The 16099-nt window shown below is 42.6% G+C and overlaps 1 protein-coding gene, 1 long non-coding RNA gene and 1 other non-coding gene across 3 annotated transcripts in view; 2 read left to right on the forward strand and 1 right to left on the reverse strand.

The window, feature by feature from the left end:
• LOC132233307 (uncharacterized) overlaps window positions 1–16099 on the forward strand; it is a 105354-nt gene that overhangs the window by 79176 nt on the left and 10079 nt on the right. The gene's annotated exons all lie outside the window — the stretch shown is intronic.
• Window positions 3539–10357, reverse strand: SPMIP10 (sperm microtubule inner protein 10). Its single transcript, XM_059691843.1, has 3 exons — window positions 10269–10357; window positions 9606–9714; window positions 3539–3748 (listed from the first exon to the last, which is right to left on the reverse strand). Exons 1-3 carry the CDS (start codon window positions 10355–10357, stop codon window positions 3539–3541), a joined length of 408 nt encoding a protein of 135 aa, XP_059547826.1.
• Window positions 10501–10625, forward strand: LOC132233977 (small nucleolar RNA SNORA32). Its single transcript, XR_009452815.1, has one exon. It is a non-coding gene; the product is annotated as a small nucleolar RNA SNORA32 (small nucleolar RNA).

Below are 16099 nucleotides of genomic sequence, written 5' to 3' on the forward strand. Positions count from 1 at the left end.
GGCATCCTGCAGGGGCAGGGGCGGAGCCTGCAACCGCGGGGAGCTGGGGGTCCCCTGCCCAGGCCTGACACCTCTGCCGGAGGCCTCAGGCCTGGTCAAGGGGCCGATCCGGTGATTGGTGATCGGAGGGTGATGAGGGTCAACTCTTCTGGCCGAGGCATCAGGCCTGGGCGGGGGGCTGAGCCGGGGATTGGGCGGATATGATGGTCCCCTTGCCCAGGCCTGAAGCCTGGGTCAGAGGCGTCAGGCTTGGGCGGGGGGTGGAGCAAGCGATCAGAGGGAGATGGGGGTCCCCTGCCCAGGCATGATTCCTGGGCCAGAGGCCTCAGGCCTGGGCAGGGGCCAGAGCCAGTGATCGGGGGGAGATGGGGATCCCCTGTCCAAGCCTGACACCTCTGGCGGAGGCGTCAGGCCTGGGCAAGGGGCCGATCAGGTGATCAGAGGGTGATGGGGGTCTACACCTCTGGCCGAGGCATCAGGCCTGGGCAAGGGGCAGAGCCAGCAATCGGAGGGGTCTGGGGGTCCCCTGCCCAGGCCTGATGCCTGGGCCAGAGGCATCAGGCCTCGGCTGGGGGCAGAACCAGTGATGGGGGGAAATGAGGGTCCCCTGCCCAGGCCTGACGCCTCTGTCAGAGGCGTCAGGCCTGGGCAAGGGGCCGATCCTGCGATTGGAGGGTGATGGGGGTCAACGCCTGAGGGCTCCCAGTATGTGAGAGGGGGCAGGCTGGGCTGAGGGACACTCCCCCCCCACACACACACACACCCAGTGCACGAATTTCGTGCACCGGGCCCCTAGTTAAACAATAACTACCCATTTCCCCCTCTCCTGCAGCCAGTGGTAACTACTAGTGTACATTCTTTCTCTAGGAATTTGACTACTCCAGGTCTCTCATATAAGCTAAGTTATACAATATTTGTCCTTTTGTGTCTGGCTCATTCACTTAGCATAAAATTCCTCCATGTTGTAACATGTATCAGACATTTTATGTCTGAATATTGCATTGCATGCATATACTGCATATATTTATTTATTTATTCATCAGTTGATGGACATTTGTATAAATATTTCTCTCTTTTCCGCATCCAGTGCGGCTAAAGAGCGGTCCGGTTCCTGAGTAGGGGCAACGGGGGGATTGAGTAAATGAAAGAGACAGACACAAATACAGTAGGGAAAGCTGGGATTTGGGTGGGACCACTGTCCTCCAATGGAGAGACAGGGACCCAGAGCCGATACAGCACGTTTATTTTCTACAGCAAAACCCAGGAAGTTTTCCTAAAGCCCAAGACAAAGGAGATTATGTGCATTCTTGTGGCTTCTTTGTAATCATCACTTCTAGGTGAGCCCGGATAATTGTGTTTGTTCCTGGTGCTTGGCTGGATTTAGATAAGGAAACCCACTCCCTGGCGCCTGAGCTGAAGGTCAGGCTGACAACACACCTGCCTCTGCCACGCCACTGGATTCAGCTGACAATAATTACAAGAAATGCTCATGTGCCTTCCCAGGCGCTCTCTACACATTTGATTGTTCCCACCTTTTGGCTATTTGTGCATGTGCTGGCATGAACAAATATTGGTGTACAAATATCTGTTAACGTACTTGCTTTCAGTTATTTGGGGCATATACCCAGAAGTGGGATTTCTGGGTCATAAGGTAATGTTTAACTACCTTATGTTTAATAGTTTGAGAAACAATTCCTGTCTTCTACAGGGATACACTGTTTTGTATATGGTCATTTTTATGTTGTTATAGCATGTGAATCAACTTGCTATAAGAAATTGAGATTTGGTTACATTCAATCAATACAGAAGGCACATCTCCACCAAAATTGTACTATGTATCTGTTATGCCCAGATTTCAAGATCCCCAAAAGACCACCAGGGAGCCAGCCGAATCCAATGCAAAAAGAAAAGAGTCTTTATTCGAGCTAGCTCGGCTCCCCGACCACACTCACCGATGCAGCGGCAAGCAGCAGAGAGAGAGCTAGCCCTGTGCAAAGAGGGGTTTTATAGGGGGGTTGGAGTAAGGGGAGGAGAAAAGACTGTGGGCCCTGCCGATTGGCCAGGCGCAAGTCAGTGTCTTGTTACACAGGATGTGGTCATATCTATGGTGTGCACTTCCCTTGAATGTCATTGGTTAGTTTAAAGAAATCCTGGGTGTGGCTAGCAGAGGCTTGGGCTTCTGGGAAGAAGCTCCTTGCTGAACACATGGCTGCCCCAAAATGGAGGATCCAGGGTAAGATGGAGGGCGTAGCCCTCGCCCTTTCATATCACAGAGTTGTCTGCCAAACACTTCTAATTACCATATTGATTAGTTACCAGTGTCCAGAGCCTTGGGGGGAGGGGAATGGCAGAAAGAAGCATTTTGGAGGCAGTCAGAAAAGTAGCTAAAATAATTCCACATCCTGCAGCTCTATTTCCGTCTGTTTCACTTGACTTTGAGTATTGGAGAGGGTGAATAATAAAGGTGGGGACTGAGCAGGACAGAAAGGTAGAGGAGCATGCTGATGTTAGATGGTAGGATTGGGTCAGTCTGCTTTTTCTGTTGCTGGACACGGGCCTGACCCTGACCAGGTCTGCCTAGGGCCAGCTGGTAGTGTGTGGGTTCTTGACTTTCTGCAAGAAAAATTTCACATGAGTCCAGATGATCATGAGGGCACGCTTATTAATGCTGGAGACAGTGAAACAACAGAGGGCCCAGGTGGGGCTGCCTTAGCTCACTGGGAAGTCAGAAAAAGGGAGCCTTGGAGACATGTTCAGGGGGTTAGCCTGAAACAAGCTGCTGCTGCCCATTGCTCCCCTGGTTGCAAGTCTTGTGGGGTCTCTTGGAGTTTAGGAGAGAAGAGGGGGGCGTGAAAGGGGAGGAGAAAGTGAAGAGGACGGTGCAGGTGTGCTCCCTAGGGGGAGAGAACCCCCTGGGTACTTTGTCTTGAGGCTTCTCTCTCTCTCTCTCTCTCTCTCTCTCTCTCCCTCCCTCCCTCCCCCCCCACCCACCCCCCCCCCCATCCCCCGGAATGGAATTTTAGGGAAGTTCTCAGGGGAGGGTTTCAGCAGAATATTCATCAGTTTTCTAAATGTGCTATTTCAGGGCTGTGGTCTCCACTGATTGGTCAGCTCCAGGGCAAGAGGCTGGTCCTGGCATCGCCCACCCAGTTTTGCTGCTTTTCTGGGCCTGGAGCTGAAACACACCTGAGGCCTAGATGTTATCTCTAGGGAGGTGACCTCGTATATGTGCTGTAAATTTTTCTGCCAGTTTGTCTGTCCCAGTTTCCCTATTGCAATTGTCCTGGCTCACTGGCCTGTCTCGTTTCTTAGCTATTTGGTATGAAATGAATTTCAACGAGACAGTTTTCCTTGCTCCCCCACTTGATCTCAGATATTCTGAGCCTATTTCTGACCTGAAGCTTTTATAATGTATAAAGTATGCAGTTGACTTATAGCCTTTAAACTGAACCTGTAGGTGAACTATAAATGTACGATGGACTTAAACATTTATGAAAGGGCGAGCGAAATTGAAACACTTTATCACTTTATTCTTTCATCAAATCAGCCGCCTCCTGGAGCCATGGGAAATCACCGTGCTCTGGTATCTGGAGAGAGGTGAATGCAGAGGCATATCTGTAATTTTTATCTCGGGAGGGCCTTTCTTCCAGACAGCTCCGCGGTCCTCCCCATGGCAAAGCCTTTCGCTGTGATTCAGAAACAGAGAGTCTTCCAGGGGGCCAGCGTAGATCCCACACATTTCTGCATGCTAAGAGAAAAAAACAAAACTGCCGTCTGTGACTCCGAATGTCACTTTATGGGATTAAGATGGAAGCTGCCCGATAGTTTTTCTCACTGTCCCTGTCGAGAAGGACGGTCTAGTGGACAGAGCAACATCCCTTTTTCAAAAGCAGTGCCCTCTTGCCAGTGCCCCGAGCACCAGCAAGACGTGTGCACTGCACACTAGAGAGAGACCTCGAGTCCGCGGGTCGCACTTTAACGTCACTATTCATATGACCTGTACAATTCACTCTATTACAGTTAAGCCCCTCTTGTACTGGGGAAATGGAACCAACTGTGGTAGAGGGTAGTATAGGCAACAGGGCAAGTTAATATTAGTAGTTGGGGCAACGGAGCAAGTTAACATTAGTAGCTAGAGAAACGGGGCAAGTTGATTAATGAATACCTTGGTAACGGGGCAGTGTTGATTAATGTATCCCAGGTAACTTTGTGTGTGTTTAGCCAACCGTTGTATGGTTTTTGGGAATAAAAAGCTGGCATGGAACCAGGGTCGGCGCTGTCGTAGGAGAACACGCCTACAGCAGTCGCTGGCCAGCTTTTCAATAAATCCTCGCTTGCTGCTTAAGACCTAATTGGAGTTGGTGGTCTTACTCTCGCGAACATTGGTCTATAACAACTCACCCCTGTGAGACTCGGTTTCCTCAAAAATAAAATAGAAATTATGAAAGATTCTTGGGGTTTTCAGTGAAATATTATATGTGAGTGAAAAAAACTTTTGCCAACTACTAAGTATATTAAATAGATAGAAAGCATGTTGTTGCACGGTGGCTGGATAAATAACAGCTACGTGAGGTTACTGTCAAGTGTACATCAGTTTCTGATTCTTCGACACGGCTGAACAGCACCCTGGCCTGGCCTTGAGATGCAGCCCCATCTCTGCTGTGCTGTGTTTTCATTTCTATGTTGTTAGTAATGTCATCGCCCACAGGAAAGATGGTGAAAGTGAGTAGAGGGAGGGAAAGCACAGCGGGCACTGACTCCATGCACACTCACTCCATTTAATTCTCTTTTGACTTTCACTTTTACTCTGGAAGGTGGGATGTTCTGTACACCAGCCACTAATTATATTTTAAAATTGTTAGAAACATTGTCAACTAAACTGTAAAAGTGAAATAGCTATAAGAAATTATGTTGACACAGAACATCTAGAATCCTCATATAGTCCCATGGGAATGCATAATTGTCCAAGACATTTTGCAAAACATTTAATCAGTTTCTTAAAAAGTTAAACACCCTTACCATATGACCCAGCAATCTTACTCCTGGGTATTTACCCAAGTGAAATGAAGAATATGTCCAAACAAAAAGTTTGTAAGTGAATGTTTATAGCAGATTTATTCATATTTGTTCCAAACAGGAAATCACCCAAATGTCCTTTAACTAATGACTAGGTAAACAAATTATGGTTCTTCCTTACGATGGAAAACTATTCAGCGTAAAACGGAATGAACTGATACAGCAACATGGATGGATCTCAACTTCATTATGCTAAGTGAAAGACGCTAGACTCAAAATATTGCATACTGTATGATTCCACTTACATGACATTCTGTAAAAGGGAAAACTACAAGGATAGAAAACAAATCAGTGGTTGCTGGGAGTGAGGGTAACTAAAAAGGAGCATAAGAACACTTTTTGGTGATGATGGAACTGTTCTATACATTGACTGGGGTAGTGGTGGTTACATAAGTGTATGAGTGTATGAATTTGTCAACATTGATAGAACTGCACCCCTAAGAAGAGTATTTTATTGTATGTATTTTTTACCTCAATAAACCAAAGAAAAAAAAAGAAATTATGTTGAGTTATAATGAGTAAGTTCAAGAATAAAAAATGCTTTGGTGCACTCAAAACAGTTCTTTATTACTTACTTCAACTCAAAGTTTACACCCTGTACTTCTATTCTAGTAAATGAAATAGATGAAATAAGTACTAATATTGTCACCATGCTAAAGCTATTAAGGACATTGGAAATGTGAGTTGATAAGCCTCTAAATTACATGAATATTAAGATTGTAGAAAATCTTAATAACCATGTAAATTCGATATGTACTAGCAAATCTGTTATTTGAGTCTTTTTGTTGTTGTTAATCCTTACCCGAGGATATTTTTTCCATTGATTTTGAGAGAGAGAGAGAGAGAGAGAGAAAAACATAGATGTGAGAGAGACACATCCATTGGTTGCCTTTCACATGCACCTGGATCAGGGTAGGGATCAAACCTGCAACCCAGGTCTGTACCCTTGACTGGCAATCGAACCCTCAGCCCTTTGGTGCCTGGGCCAATGCTCTAACCACTGAGACACCATCCCAGGGCTGTTATTTGAGTCTTTATTTCATTAGTTTTATCTTTGTTATCAAAATATCACATAAAATACTTATTCAATAATCACTTGAGGGCAAATGGTCGCTTTATTTATTACATTGTATTTGTGTATTTTATAAGAAAATAATTTAGCCATATTTTTAGGATATATTTTTTATATCATAATAGTCTTTTTTTCCCAAATACTTAAAAAAAATTTTTTAATATATTTTTATTGATTTTAGAGAGGAAGAGAGAGGAAGAGATAGAAACATCAGTGATGAGAGAGAATCATTGATCGCTGCCTCCTGCACACCCTGCACCGGGGATCGAGCCCAAAAGCCAATCATGTGCCCTGACTGGGAATCAAACCCATAACCTCTTGGTTCATGGGTTGATGTTCAACCATTGAGCCACACCTGTCAGGCTATAATAGTCCTTTTTTTTTTTTTTTTTGTAATGTCATCTCTATCTGAGCAAAGTATATTCTTCTTCAACATTAATTGCTTATCTATTAGAAATTTGCAAATTAGTGATATACATTTCTTTCTAGGAATCCTAACTTGAAATCTCCTCTTGTAGTCTGATTATAACAGTATATTCTATTCTCCTTTAAAGAAACAACTTACCTTTTCACAAGTGAATGGTCAGTCTGAATTTGGAAAATGTTTTGAAACTACTGACTGAATGGGAGCATGGAATAGGTAACAAGTCTTATCTGTAAATCTAGCCAAACTGTTCCCATCGCTCTCAACCTAAATATGCAGCACAACTTTAAAAATACATGCTCTGTACTGTAGCTTTAATATTAATGGGCCCTATTTCTGATGAGCTTCTTAACAACTGCAAGTGGCACTGTGTGGGGAAAAGGGTAGACAGAGAGTTCTGAAATCCTTTGGTGTATTTACTTTTAGGATTGTAATTGGCTATTTGACAATATACTGATATAAACTTTTGCTTGCAAGTTTATGTGTGAGTGCATCAAATGTTTTTGTCAGAGAATGGAACAGTGTTTTCCAGGGCCTGAGAGGAGCTTAGAAATGAGGAGATACAGGTCAAAGGAGACAAACTTTCAGTAGTAAGAAGAATAAGTTCTGAGGATCCAATGTTCAGCGTGGTGAATAGCATGGCATTGTGTCCTTGAAAGATGCTGAGAGTAGATCTTTAGTGTTCTCACCAAAACAAGAGTTAACTATGTGAGGTGCTGGATGGATGTGTTAATTACATTATTTTGGTAATCATTACACAGTGTATATCAAATCCTCACATTGTACATTTTAAATATATAGAATTATATTTGTCCATTTCTCAACTAGAGGCCCAGTGCATGAAATTTGTGCATTGGGAGGGTCCCTTAGCCCAGCCTGCAACCTCTTGCAGTCTGGGACCCCTCAGGGGGTATCCGCCTGCCAGCTTAGGCCCGTTCCCCCCGGGGAGTGGGCCTAAGCCGGCAGGCAGACATCCCACTTGCAGTCTGGGACCCCTAACTCCTTACTGCCCACCTGCTCACTGCTCCTTACCACTCGGCTTACTGCTCCTTAGTGCTGCCGCAGAGGTGGGAGAGGCTCCCGCCACCGCTGCTGCGCTCACCAGCCGTGAGCCCGGCTTCTGGCTGAGCAGCACTCCTCCTGTGGGAGCACACTGACCACCAGGGGAAAGCTCCTGCGTTGAGCATCTGCCCCCTGGTGGTCAGGTCACATCATGCGACCAGTCATTCTGGTTGTTCTGCCGTTAACAGTCACTTAGGCTTTTATTATATAGACTAGAGGCCCAGTGCACCAAAATTTGTGCACTGGGGCGGGGGGGGGGGGTCCCTCAGCCTGGCCTGCGCCCATTTGCAGTCCAGGACCCCTTGGGGGATGTCCACCTGTCGACTTAGGCACAGTCCCCAGGGGATCAGGCCTAAGCTTGCAGTCAGACATCCTTCTGGCAGCCAGGGAGCCCTCAGGGGATGTCCAACTAAAGGCTTAGGCCCCCAAGGGATTAGGTCTAAACCGTTAGTTGGACATTCTTAGTGCTGCCACCGAGGTGGGAGAGGCTCCTGCCACCATCTCTGCGCTGGCCAGCCATGAGCCAACTTCTGGCTGAGTGGCACTCCCCATATGAAAGTGCACTGACCACCAGGGGGCAGCTCCTGCATTGAGCGTCTGCCCCCTGGTGGCCAGTATGCATCATAGCAACCGGCCATTCTGTCATTGAGTCAATGTGCATATTAGCCTTTTATTATTATTATATAGGATGTCCCTATTTCACCCCTTTTGCCCCCTCTTCCCAGCTCTTGCCCCCACTTCTCTCTGGCCATCACCATACTGTTGTCTGTGTCCATGGGTTGTACATATATTTTCTTTGGCTAATCCCTTCTTTAAATTCACTTCTTTAAATTTGTATTTTCAGATAAGTGCTTATAACTGCACTATTATATATTTTCTATTATATCATTTAGAATTAAGATATTTTTTAATTGAACCCTTGTAAATTTTAGCATAATTTAATAAATTATGCTAGAAGCAATTAGGAGATTTTTCATGTAATGCAGATACATTTCAATTAATATTTTATTAATTTTTAATTTTTTAATATTTTAATTTGAAATAGTCTCATACATGTAAAAACAACTATAAAATACTACAGCATATTATATGTACCCTTCACCCAATTTCTTAGGTGTTAATAATTTAAACATAACCATTATACAACTAACAAAATTTGGAATATATTTTTCTTATAATCTCTTTAATGTTACTTAATCCATTTACTTTGTTTTTGTTAATCTTCACCCAAGGATATTTTTCCATTGAATTTTAGAGAGAGTGAAGGGAAAGAGAGAGACACATTGATTGGTTGACTCCTGTACATGCTCTGATAGGGACTGGGGATCAAGCCAGCAGCTGAGGTACATGCCCTTGACTGGAATCAAACCTGGGACCCTTCAGTCCACGGGCTAATGCTCTATCCATTGAGCAAAACAGGCTGCAGCTTAATTCATTTACTTTTCATCTATATGTGTCTTTATATTTAAAGTGGGTTTTGTTTTTGATTCACCCTCATAATCTGTCTTTTAATTGGTGCATTTATGCCACTGACTTTCAGAGTGCTTACTGATAGTGTTACTGCCATATCAGGTGGCTTCTGGGGCTTCCGGGACTGGCCTGCAGCCCGGAATTGGATCTGATTGCGGGCGGCAGGCAGGCGGCTTCTGGGGTCGCACACGGGGGCCTGGATGGCGGCTCACGCTGGCGGCTTGCACTGGTGGCTCACGCTGGCAGCTCGCGCTGTCCTGCCCTGCCTGCAGTATGCAAATTAGCCGCCATATTTGTTGACAGTTAATTTGCATATCACGCTGATTAGCCAATGGGGGCATAGCAAAGGTACAGTCAATTACCATGTTTGTCTATTATTAGATAGGATAAAGCTGGAAAAATACAAAATAAATTTTAAAATAGCTATTGTATAATTAGTATGTCTATTCATTATATTAAACAGCATAGGGTTTTTTATTATAAATATTTATAGAAAAATACCTTCAGATTCACATTCCTGAATTTCATGCTTTCTTTCCAAGGCATAACGTAACGTCTTGGGATGAGCCCTTGTTTTAATGAAAACCGAGGCAAATGAATATCACTACACCTGAAGATTGGGAAGGGGAGGAGAAAAGATATCTTGTGAGTTAAATACAATCATTTTGGCATCACTCTGGGGAATGGAGGCAGTTGTGCCTGGTCCATGATGCTTGGACGAAGGCAGCTGCAGGACAGAGAGCTGTGCCATTTTTTGAGGCTCACCTGATAGATAACCAGCCCATTAAATCCCTAAGTATCACCAAGATCAAGAGTCAGGGCCAGTATCTGTACATCCTTCACAATTTGCTCACCATGTTCATTTTAACCTGATTTTCAGGGAGAAAACAGAGCACCATGATTCACCTCAGGCCTACCCATTGCCTGAAGGAATCTCTAGCCAGTCACAAAAAGCAGTCACTAATTCACCTTCTGAATTTAGTACATGCTCTACACTCAGGTCAGACTTTCTTTCCCTGCACACACATTGCTTTCCTCTGGAACATAAAGCTTTCCATGTAGATGCCAGGGGGAGTACAAAACTACTGTCCTCGTTTGTATAGTTCCCAGATTGAAGAAACAAGCAAACAAACAACCTAAACTCCCAAACCCTTAAGAACTTACTTTTTAGCAGCAGGCTTATCTGAATTCTCATCAGAGCAGTTGTTGCCCAGTTTAGGTAATACCGTACAAGTGTCTTTTCCTAAAGCCATCCCTGCTGGTAGTGATGGGAATTCTCATCTAGCACCTCACCACACCATTACCCTAATTATGATGACATCGCAGCCTCAGATGTAACAATGTTCTGCTAACTTCATGGCAACCCATTATCAGTGGATTAAAAGTGCAGATCTGGTGGTCATTACCAAGGCTTTTAGAATGCAGTTTCTCACTTGCCGTGGACATGACCACAAAACATTTCCCCAGGAGGTTTTTTTCTGCTGTGTGGTAGCATAGCATTCAGCCTACTTGGGAACATTTTACTGACCTAGATTACATTGCTAGGTCACAGTCCACTATAGATATGACACAAACTATGGGAGATTTCTGTAATAGTCGATTTGGTGACAGCCATTTTAGATGTCTGGGGCTTGATGTCCTTTGTATAGCCAAGTCCTTCTCAGTTACCATACAGTTTGTGATCATGATAATCTCTATTCCTATTATATTGGACTGACTAAAATGACATCAGGATTGAGCAAAAAAGGGAATAAGATGATTAAGACTCAAACTTAGGAGGAACTAAGGCAGTGGAAGAACTCAGAACATGTGAAATTCCTTAAATAAAAGTTTATTAACTTTTTTTTTTTAAAAAGTGCAGATCTGGGAGCCATTTTCAGTGGGTTGTGTTTTTTTTTTTTAACCTCCCCCCTTTTTTTTCTTAGAGAAAAAAAATTTTATTGTAAAAATAGATCTTGGTAACAATGAAATGGCAAAAATTGGTCATTACAATAAAAAGGAAAAAAGTAAGATGAATTTGCTTTAAATTCGTTTCTCTGAAAAATACAAAATTATCGCTGTAATATACTGCCAACTCTCATTTATCTATATTTGAATTATTCATTTTATAGATTGTCCAAGGAAATTTTAAAATCATTGATTGGATTCTGCCTAATATTTAATCTTCACCAGAGGATATGTTTTATTTAATTGATTTGAGAGAGAGAGAAAAGGGAGGGATCGAGAGAGAGAAAAACATCAATCAATTGCCTCCTATACTCGCCCTCCTGGGAATCAAACCTTTGACCCTTCAGTGCACAGAATGATACCCCAACCAACTGAGCCACACCAGACAGGGCTGCCTAATATTTAGATGTACATCTGGACTGCTTTTATCTCCAAGTAAATACATTCTCAAGGAATGCAAACAAAATTGAACCATATGCTTAAGTAAACATAATTAGGAAGATAAATTTATGCTTAGGAAATGCCCTCCAAAGCAAAATATTGATTTGAATCACTGTTACCCTCAATTTTTGCACATAACCCCAAATGCCTTACTGTGTTACAGTCAATAAAGCTGGAAACTAATAAATTATATGACTTACAAGATTCAGAAAAAAGATAACTAAATTATTTCAAACCCAAAGCACAGGAAACTTTAAAGGCATATATGACATTTAGAACTTAAAAAGTGGTTTTATATCTTTAAAGGACTAAAGAAACAAGTTCTCAAGAAAATTTCAGGCCCATTTACAAAGTTCTGACTGATTTGAAGTGCTAAAATGTCAAGAAAACAACAAATTTAGAAGGCCCCCATTACTATAAAATGTAATTTTGCATTTTAAAATGTAATTTTAAGTATATTTTGCAGAGCTATGAAAGCAATAGTTAGGGCTAAGTTAGTAACATACAATTTACCTATCAGTCTACATCTTTTTTCAAACTAATATAAACACACATGTTTCATAATATTTCCTTTACACTGCGTGTCACATACATCCTGTTATGTCCGTATTTTGGATAAATTTTCATCATCCATATTCATCACATCAATTTGCCATAATGCACAGTGAGTAGAAGTGATCTTGATATAAAAATTCTTGATATATGATATTCTCTGTAAACCAAAAGCTGATCACGATTACATTTAATTACATTTAATTCCTATAAAATGTAGCTGCATGCTCATTAGAACATCTTTAAAATAATTTTTTTTAAATATATTTTATTGATTTTTTTACAGAGAGGAAGGGAGAGAGATAGAGAGTTAGAAACATCGATGAGAGAGAAACATCGATCAGCTGCCTCCTGCACATCTCCTACTGGGGATGTGCCCGCAACCCAGGTACATGCCCTTGACCGGAATCGAACCCGGGACCCTTCAGTCCGCAGGCCGACGCTCTATCCACTGAGCCAAACCGGTTTTGGCAGAACATCTTTAAAATAATTTTTTTAATTGATTTCAGAAAGGAAGGGTGAGAGAGAGAGAGAGAGAGAGAGAGAGAGAGAGAAACATCAGTGATGAGAGAGAATCATTGATCAGCTGCCTCCTGTACGTCCCTTACTAGAGATGGAACCCGCAACCCAGGCATATGCCCTAACTGGGAACGGAACTGTGACCTCGTGGTTCACAGGTCCATGCTCAGCCACTGAGCCACAGCAGTCAGGCCTCATTAGAACATCTTAGCTCATGGTTAGACTATTAGATATCGGTGTGATTTACTTTGGCTAATCTAAGATAAAAATGCTATCTTAGTATTGAGTCTGACTAAATACCACTTTTGTCAAAACTTAAGTTTTGAGTGCTAGAATATAAACTGGAAAACTGAAAACACTCCAAAATATGATGGCTAATATTGGTGTCCCTACAACTGTGCTTTTTCTCTCCATTAACACAGTGTTGTGAAACTGCCTCATCTTCAGCCAAGAATGAAGGGGAGTGGTCTGAAGAATATCCAATAAGGAAGCAGGACGTTTCCTGTATTAAAAATTCCCATCTTGCCGAAACCGGTTTGGCTCAGTGGATAGAGCGTCGGCCTGCGGACTGAAAGGTCCCAGGTTCGATTCCGGTCAAGGGCATGTACCTGGGTTGCAGGCATATCCCCAGTAGGAGATGTGCAGGAGGCAGCTGATCGATGTTTCTCTCTCATCGATGTTTCTAACTCTCTATCTCTCTCCCTTCCTCTCTGTGAAAAGTCAATAAAATATATATTTAAAAAAAAAAAATTCCCATCTAAGCCAAAACCGGTTTGGCTCAGTGGATAGAGCATCGGCGTTCGGACTGAAGGGTCCCGGGTTCGATTCTGGTCAAGGGCATGTACCTGGGTTGCGGGCACATCCCTAGTGGGAGATGTGCAGGAGGCAGCTGATCCATGTTTCCCTCTCATCAATGTTTCTGACTCTATCTCTCTCCCTTCCTCTTTGTAAAAAAATCAATAAAATATATTTTAAAAATAAATAAATAAATAAATAAATAAATAAATAAATAAATAAATAAATAAATAAAAATAAAAATCCCCATTTAAAAACTTTATAAAAGCCCTGGCCGATTTGCTCAGTAGTTAGAGCATCAGCCTGCACACTAAAGGTTCGAGGGTTCGATTCCTGGTCAAGGGCACATACCTCGGTTGCAGCCTCCAGCCCCAGCCCAGTAAGGGTGCCTGTGGGGGGCAACCAATTGATGTGCTTCTCTCACATCAATGTTTTTCTTTTTCTCGCCCTCTCTGTCTCCCCCTTCACCTCCCTTCTACTCTATCTAAAAGCAATGAAAAAATATCCTTGAGTGAAGATTAAAAAAAAAAAACTTAATAAGAGCCCTGGCTGGTGTGGCTCAGTTGGTTGCGCATCGTCTCATGCGCAAAGTGGTCACCAGTTTGATTCCCTGTGGAGGCGAATGCCCTGGTTTCGGGCTCCAGGTGGGGGGCATGCAGGAGGGAGCCAATCCATGTTTCACTCTGACATCGATGTTTCTCTCTCCCTCTCCCTTCCTCTCTATCAATAAAAATGTCTTTTAAAAAAATGTCGTAAGAATTTATACCGAAGTACATTGGTGTTCCAGTATAAAAATGCTGTCTCCCAAATCTTTGAGTAAATCTACAGTGCAGGAAAGGCAGCATTTTCATCTGTAGGTTCCGTAGCTCCAGGGGAGCTCCACAATCCTTTGGTTGAGAAGCAGATCATTAGCATTTAGTTCTGACTACATAGAGTTCTAGATGTTGTTTTAGAAATTATATAAGGGGCTTTTTAAAAAGTTAGGGGTGCCCTGGCTGGTTTTGCTCAGTGGATAGCACATCAGCCTGCGGACTGAAGGGTTCCAGGTTCGATTCTGGTCAAGGGCACATGCCTGGGTTGTGGGCTCAGTCCCAGGCAGGGGGCATGCTCATCATTGGTTGTTTCTATCTCTCCTTCTTCCTTTCTCTCTGAAATCAATAAAGATATATTTTAAAAAGAAAAGTTAGGGGTGGTTTTTTTTTTTCTAGTCTTCATTTTCAAACGTTTTATTGTAGTAAAATATATATAATATAAAATTTTCTATTTTAACTATTTTTAGTTGTACAGTTTTGGGGCTTTCGGTATATTTCACATTGTTCTGCAACTATCACTACCATCTGTCTCCAGAATCCTGTTTTCTGTTTTCTTTTGTTAAATCTATGTTTCCCCATTTTTAAAATTTAATTTATTGGAGTGACATTGGTTCACAAAAGTAAACAGGTTTAAGTGTGTAACTTAATAACATCTGCACACTGCATCCCGCAACCATTGCCCCATGAGTTAGGTGTGTTTACATGATATTAAACATTTCTAGATATTGAAAGTAGCTCTATAGCTCTTAAAAATATTCAATAAAGCCCGGCTAGTGTGGCTCAGTGGTTGAGAATTGACCTATGAACCAGGAGGTCATGGTTTGATTCCTGGTCAGGGCACATGCCCAGGTTTCAGCCCCAGTAGGGGGCGTGCAGGAGGCAGCCAATCATACATTTTCGTCATTGATGTTTCTATCTCTCTCTCCCTATCCCTCCTCTGAAATCAATAAAAATAAAGATATTCACTAAAAGTAGCTGAATATAAAATAAAGCAATTTCCATTGGTGATGATTGTCTCCCAGTAGCAAATAATCTTATTTAATACTAACAACTACGTCTTTAAAAATCCAGTTAAACATTGCAATTTGCTGAAATTACAGAGGAAAAAATATAATTATATCAGCTACTATTGAAAGCTCAAAAGAAGTTATTAATAAAAATGCAGGCTGTACAGTGGCTTACAGTGCTAAGCCCTGTATTGTTACTGCTTTTATTTGATCTCTGTGTGTGTGGGGGGAGGGGGGTGCATTTTGCTTCTAAACTAATTACTAAGCTTTAAAACATAAAATATTGATGCTTTCTGAAGAGACACTTTAAGCTAAAATTACACTTAAGACTTGGTTGAGCCATAACATTTCTACTGTGTGGCGTTAGTAATGAGGACATTTCCAGCCCTGAGTGGCACTAAGTTCTTTGTGAGAGCAGTAAAGACAATCAACATTCTGAGTGCTGTGACAAGCTCCTTATTTGAAGGCCCAGATAGCATCGTGCCCTTCCCTGATGATGTCTTCCAATTACTGGCTCTATGTGACCAATGCCACCAGAAAATGGGACAGGACTTGTCTTACTATGTATTTTCTAAAAGCAAATATAATCATTGCATTGACTGTGTGCTCCAAATGTTCATTAGAAATCCAAACCAAACACTTTTTACTTTTAGTAATCATGAGGAGTCTTTACATATTTATATAATATACTAGAGGCCCGGTGCACGAAATTTGTGCACGGAGGGGAGGACCCTCAGCCTGGACTGCACCCTCTCCAATCTGGGACCCCTCGGACATCCCTCTTGAAATCTGGGACTGCTGGCTCCTAACTGCTCTCCCCTGTGGGCCTGATCGTCCCTAACTGCTTTCCCCTGCCAGCCTGATCCTCCCTAACTGCTCTCCCCTGCTGGCCTGATCATCCCTAACTGCTCTCCCCTGCTGG

Source organism: Myotis daubentonii, chromosome 4 (genome assembly GCF_963259705.1).
Source record: "Myotis daubentonii chromosome 4, mMyoDau2.1, whole genome shotgun sequence".
NCBI lineage: Eukaryota > Metazoa > Chordata > Mammalia > Chiroptera > Vespertilionidae > Myotis > Myotis daubentonii.

What these genes read in the sequence shown, in the direction of transcription:
- SPMIP10 (XM_059691843.1), bottom strand. Translation starts at nt 10,357, where the DNA reads ATGGCTTTAGGAAAAGACACTTGTACGGTATTACCTAAACTGGGCAAC. An exon ending in GATAAGCCTGCTGCTAAAAA is followed by an intron (nt 9,715 to 10,268) that starts GTAAGTTCTTAA and finishes CCCAATCTTCAG; the next exon opens with GTGTAGTGATATTCATTTGC. An exon ending in TCAGGAATGTGAATCTGAAG is followed by an intron (nt 3,749 to 9,605) that starts GTATTTTTCTAT and finishes TTTTTCTCTTAG; the next exon opens with CATGCAGAAATGTGTGGGAT.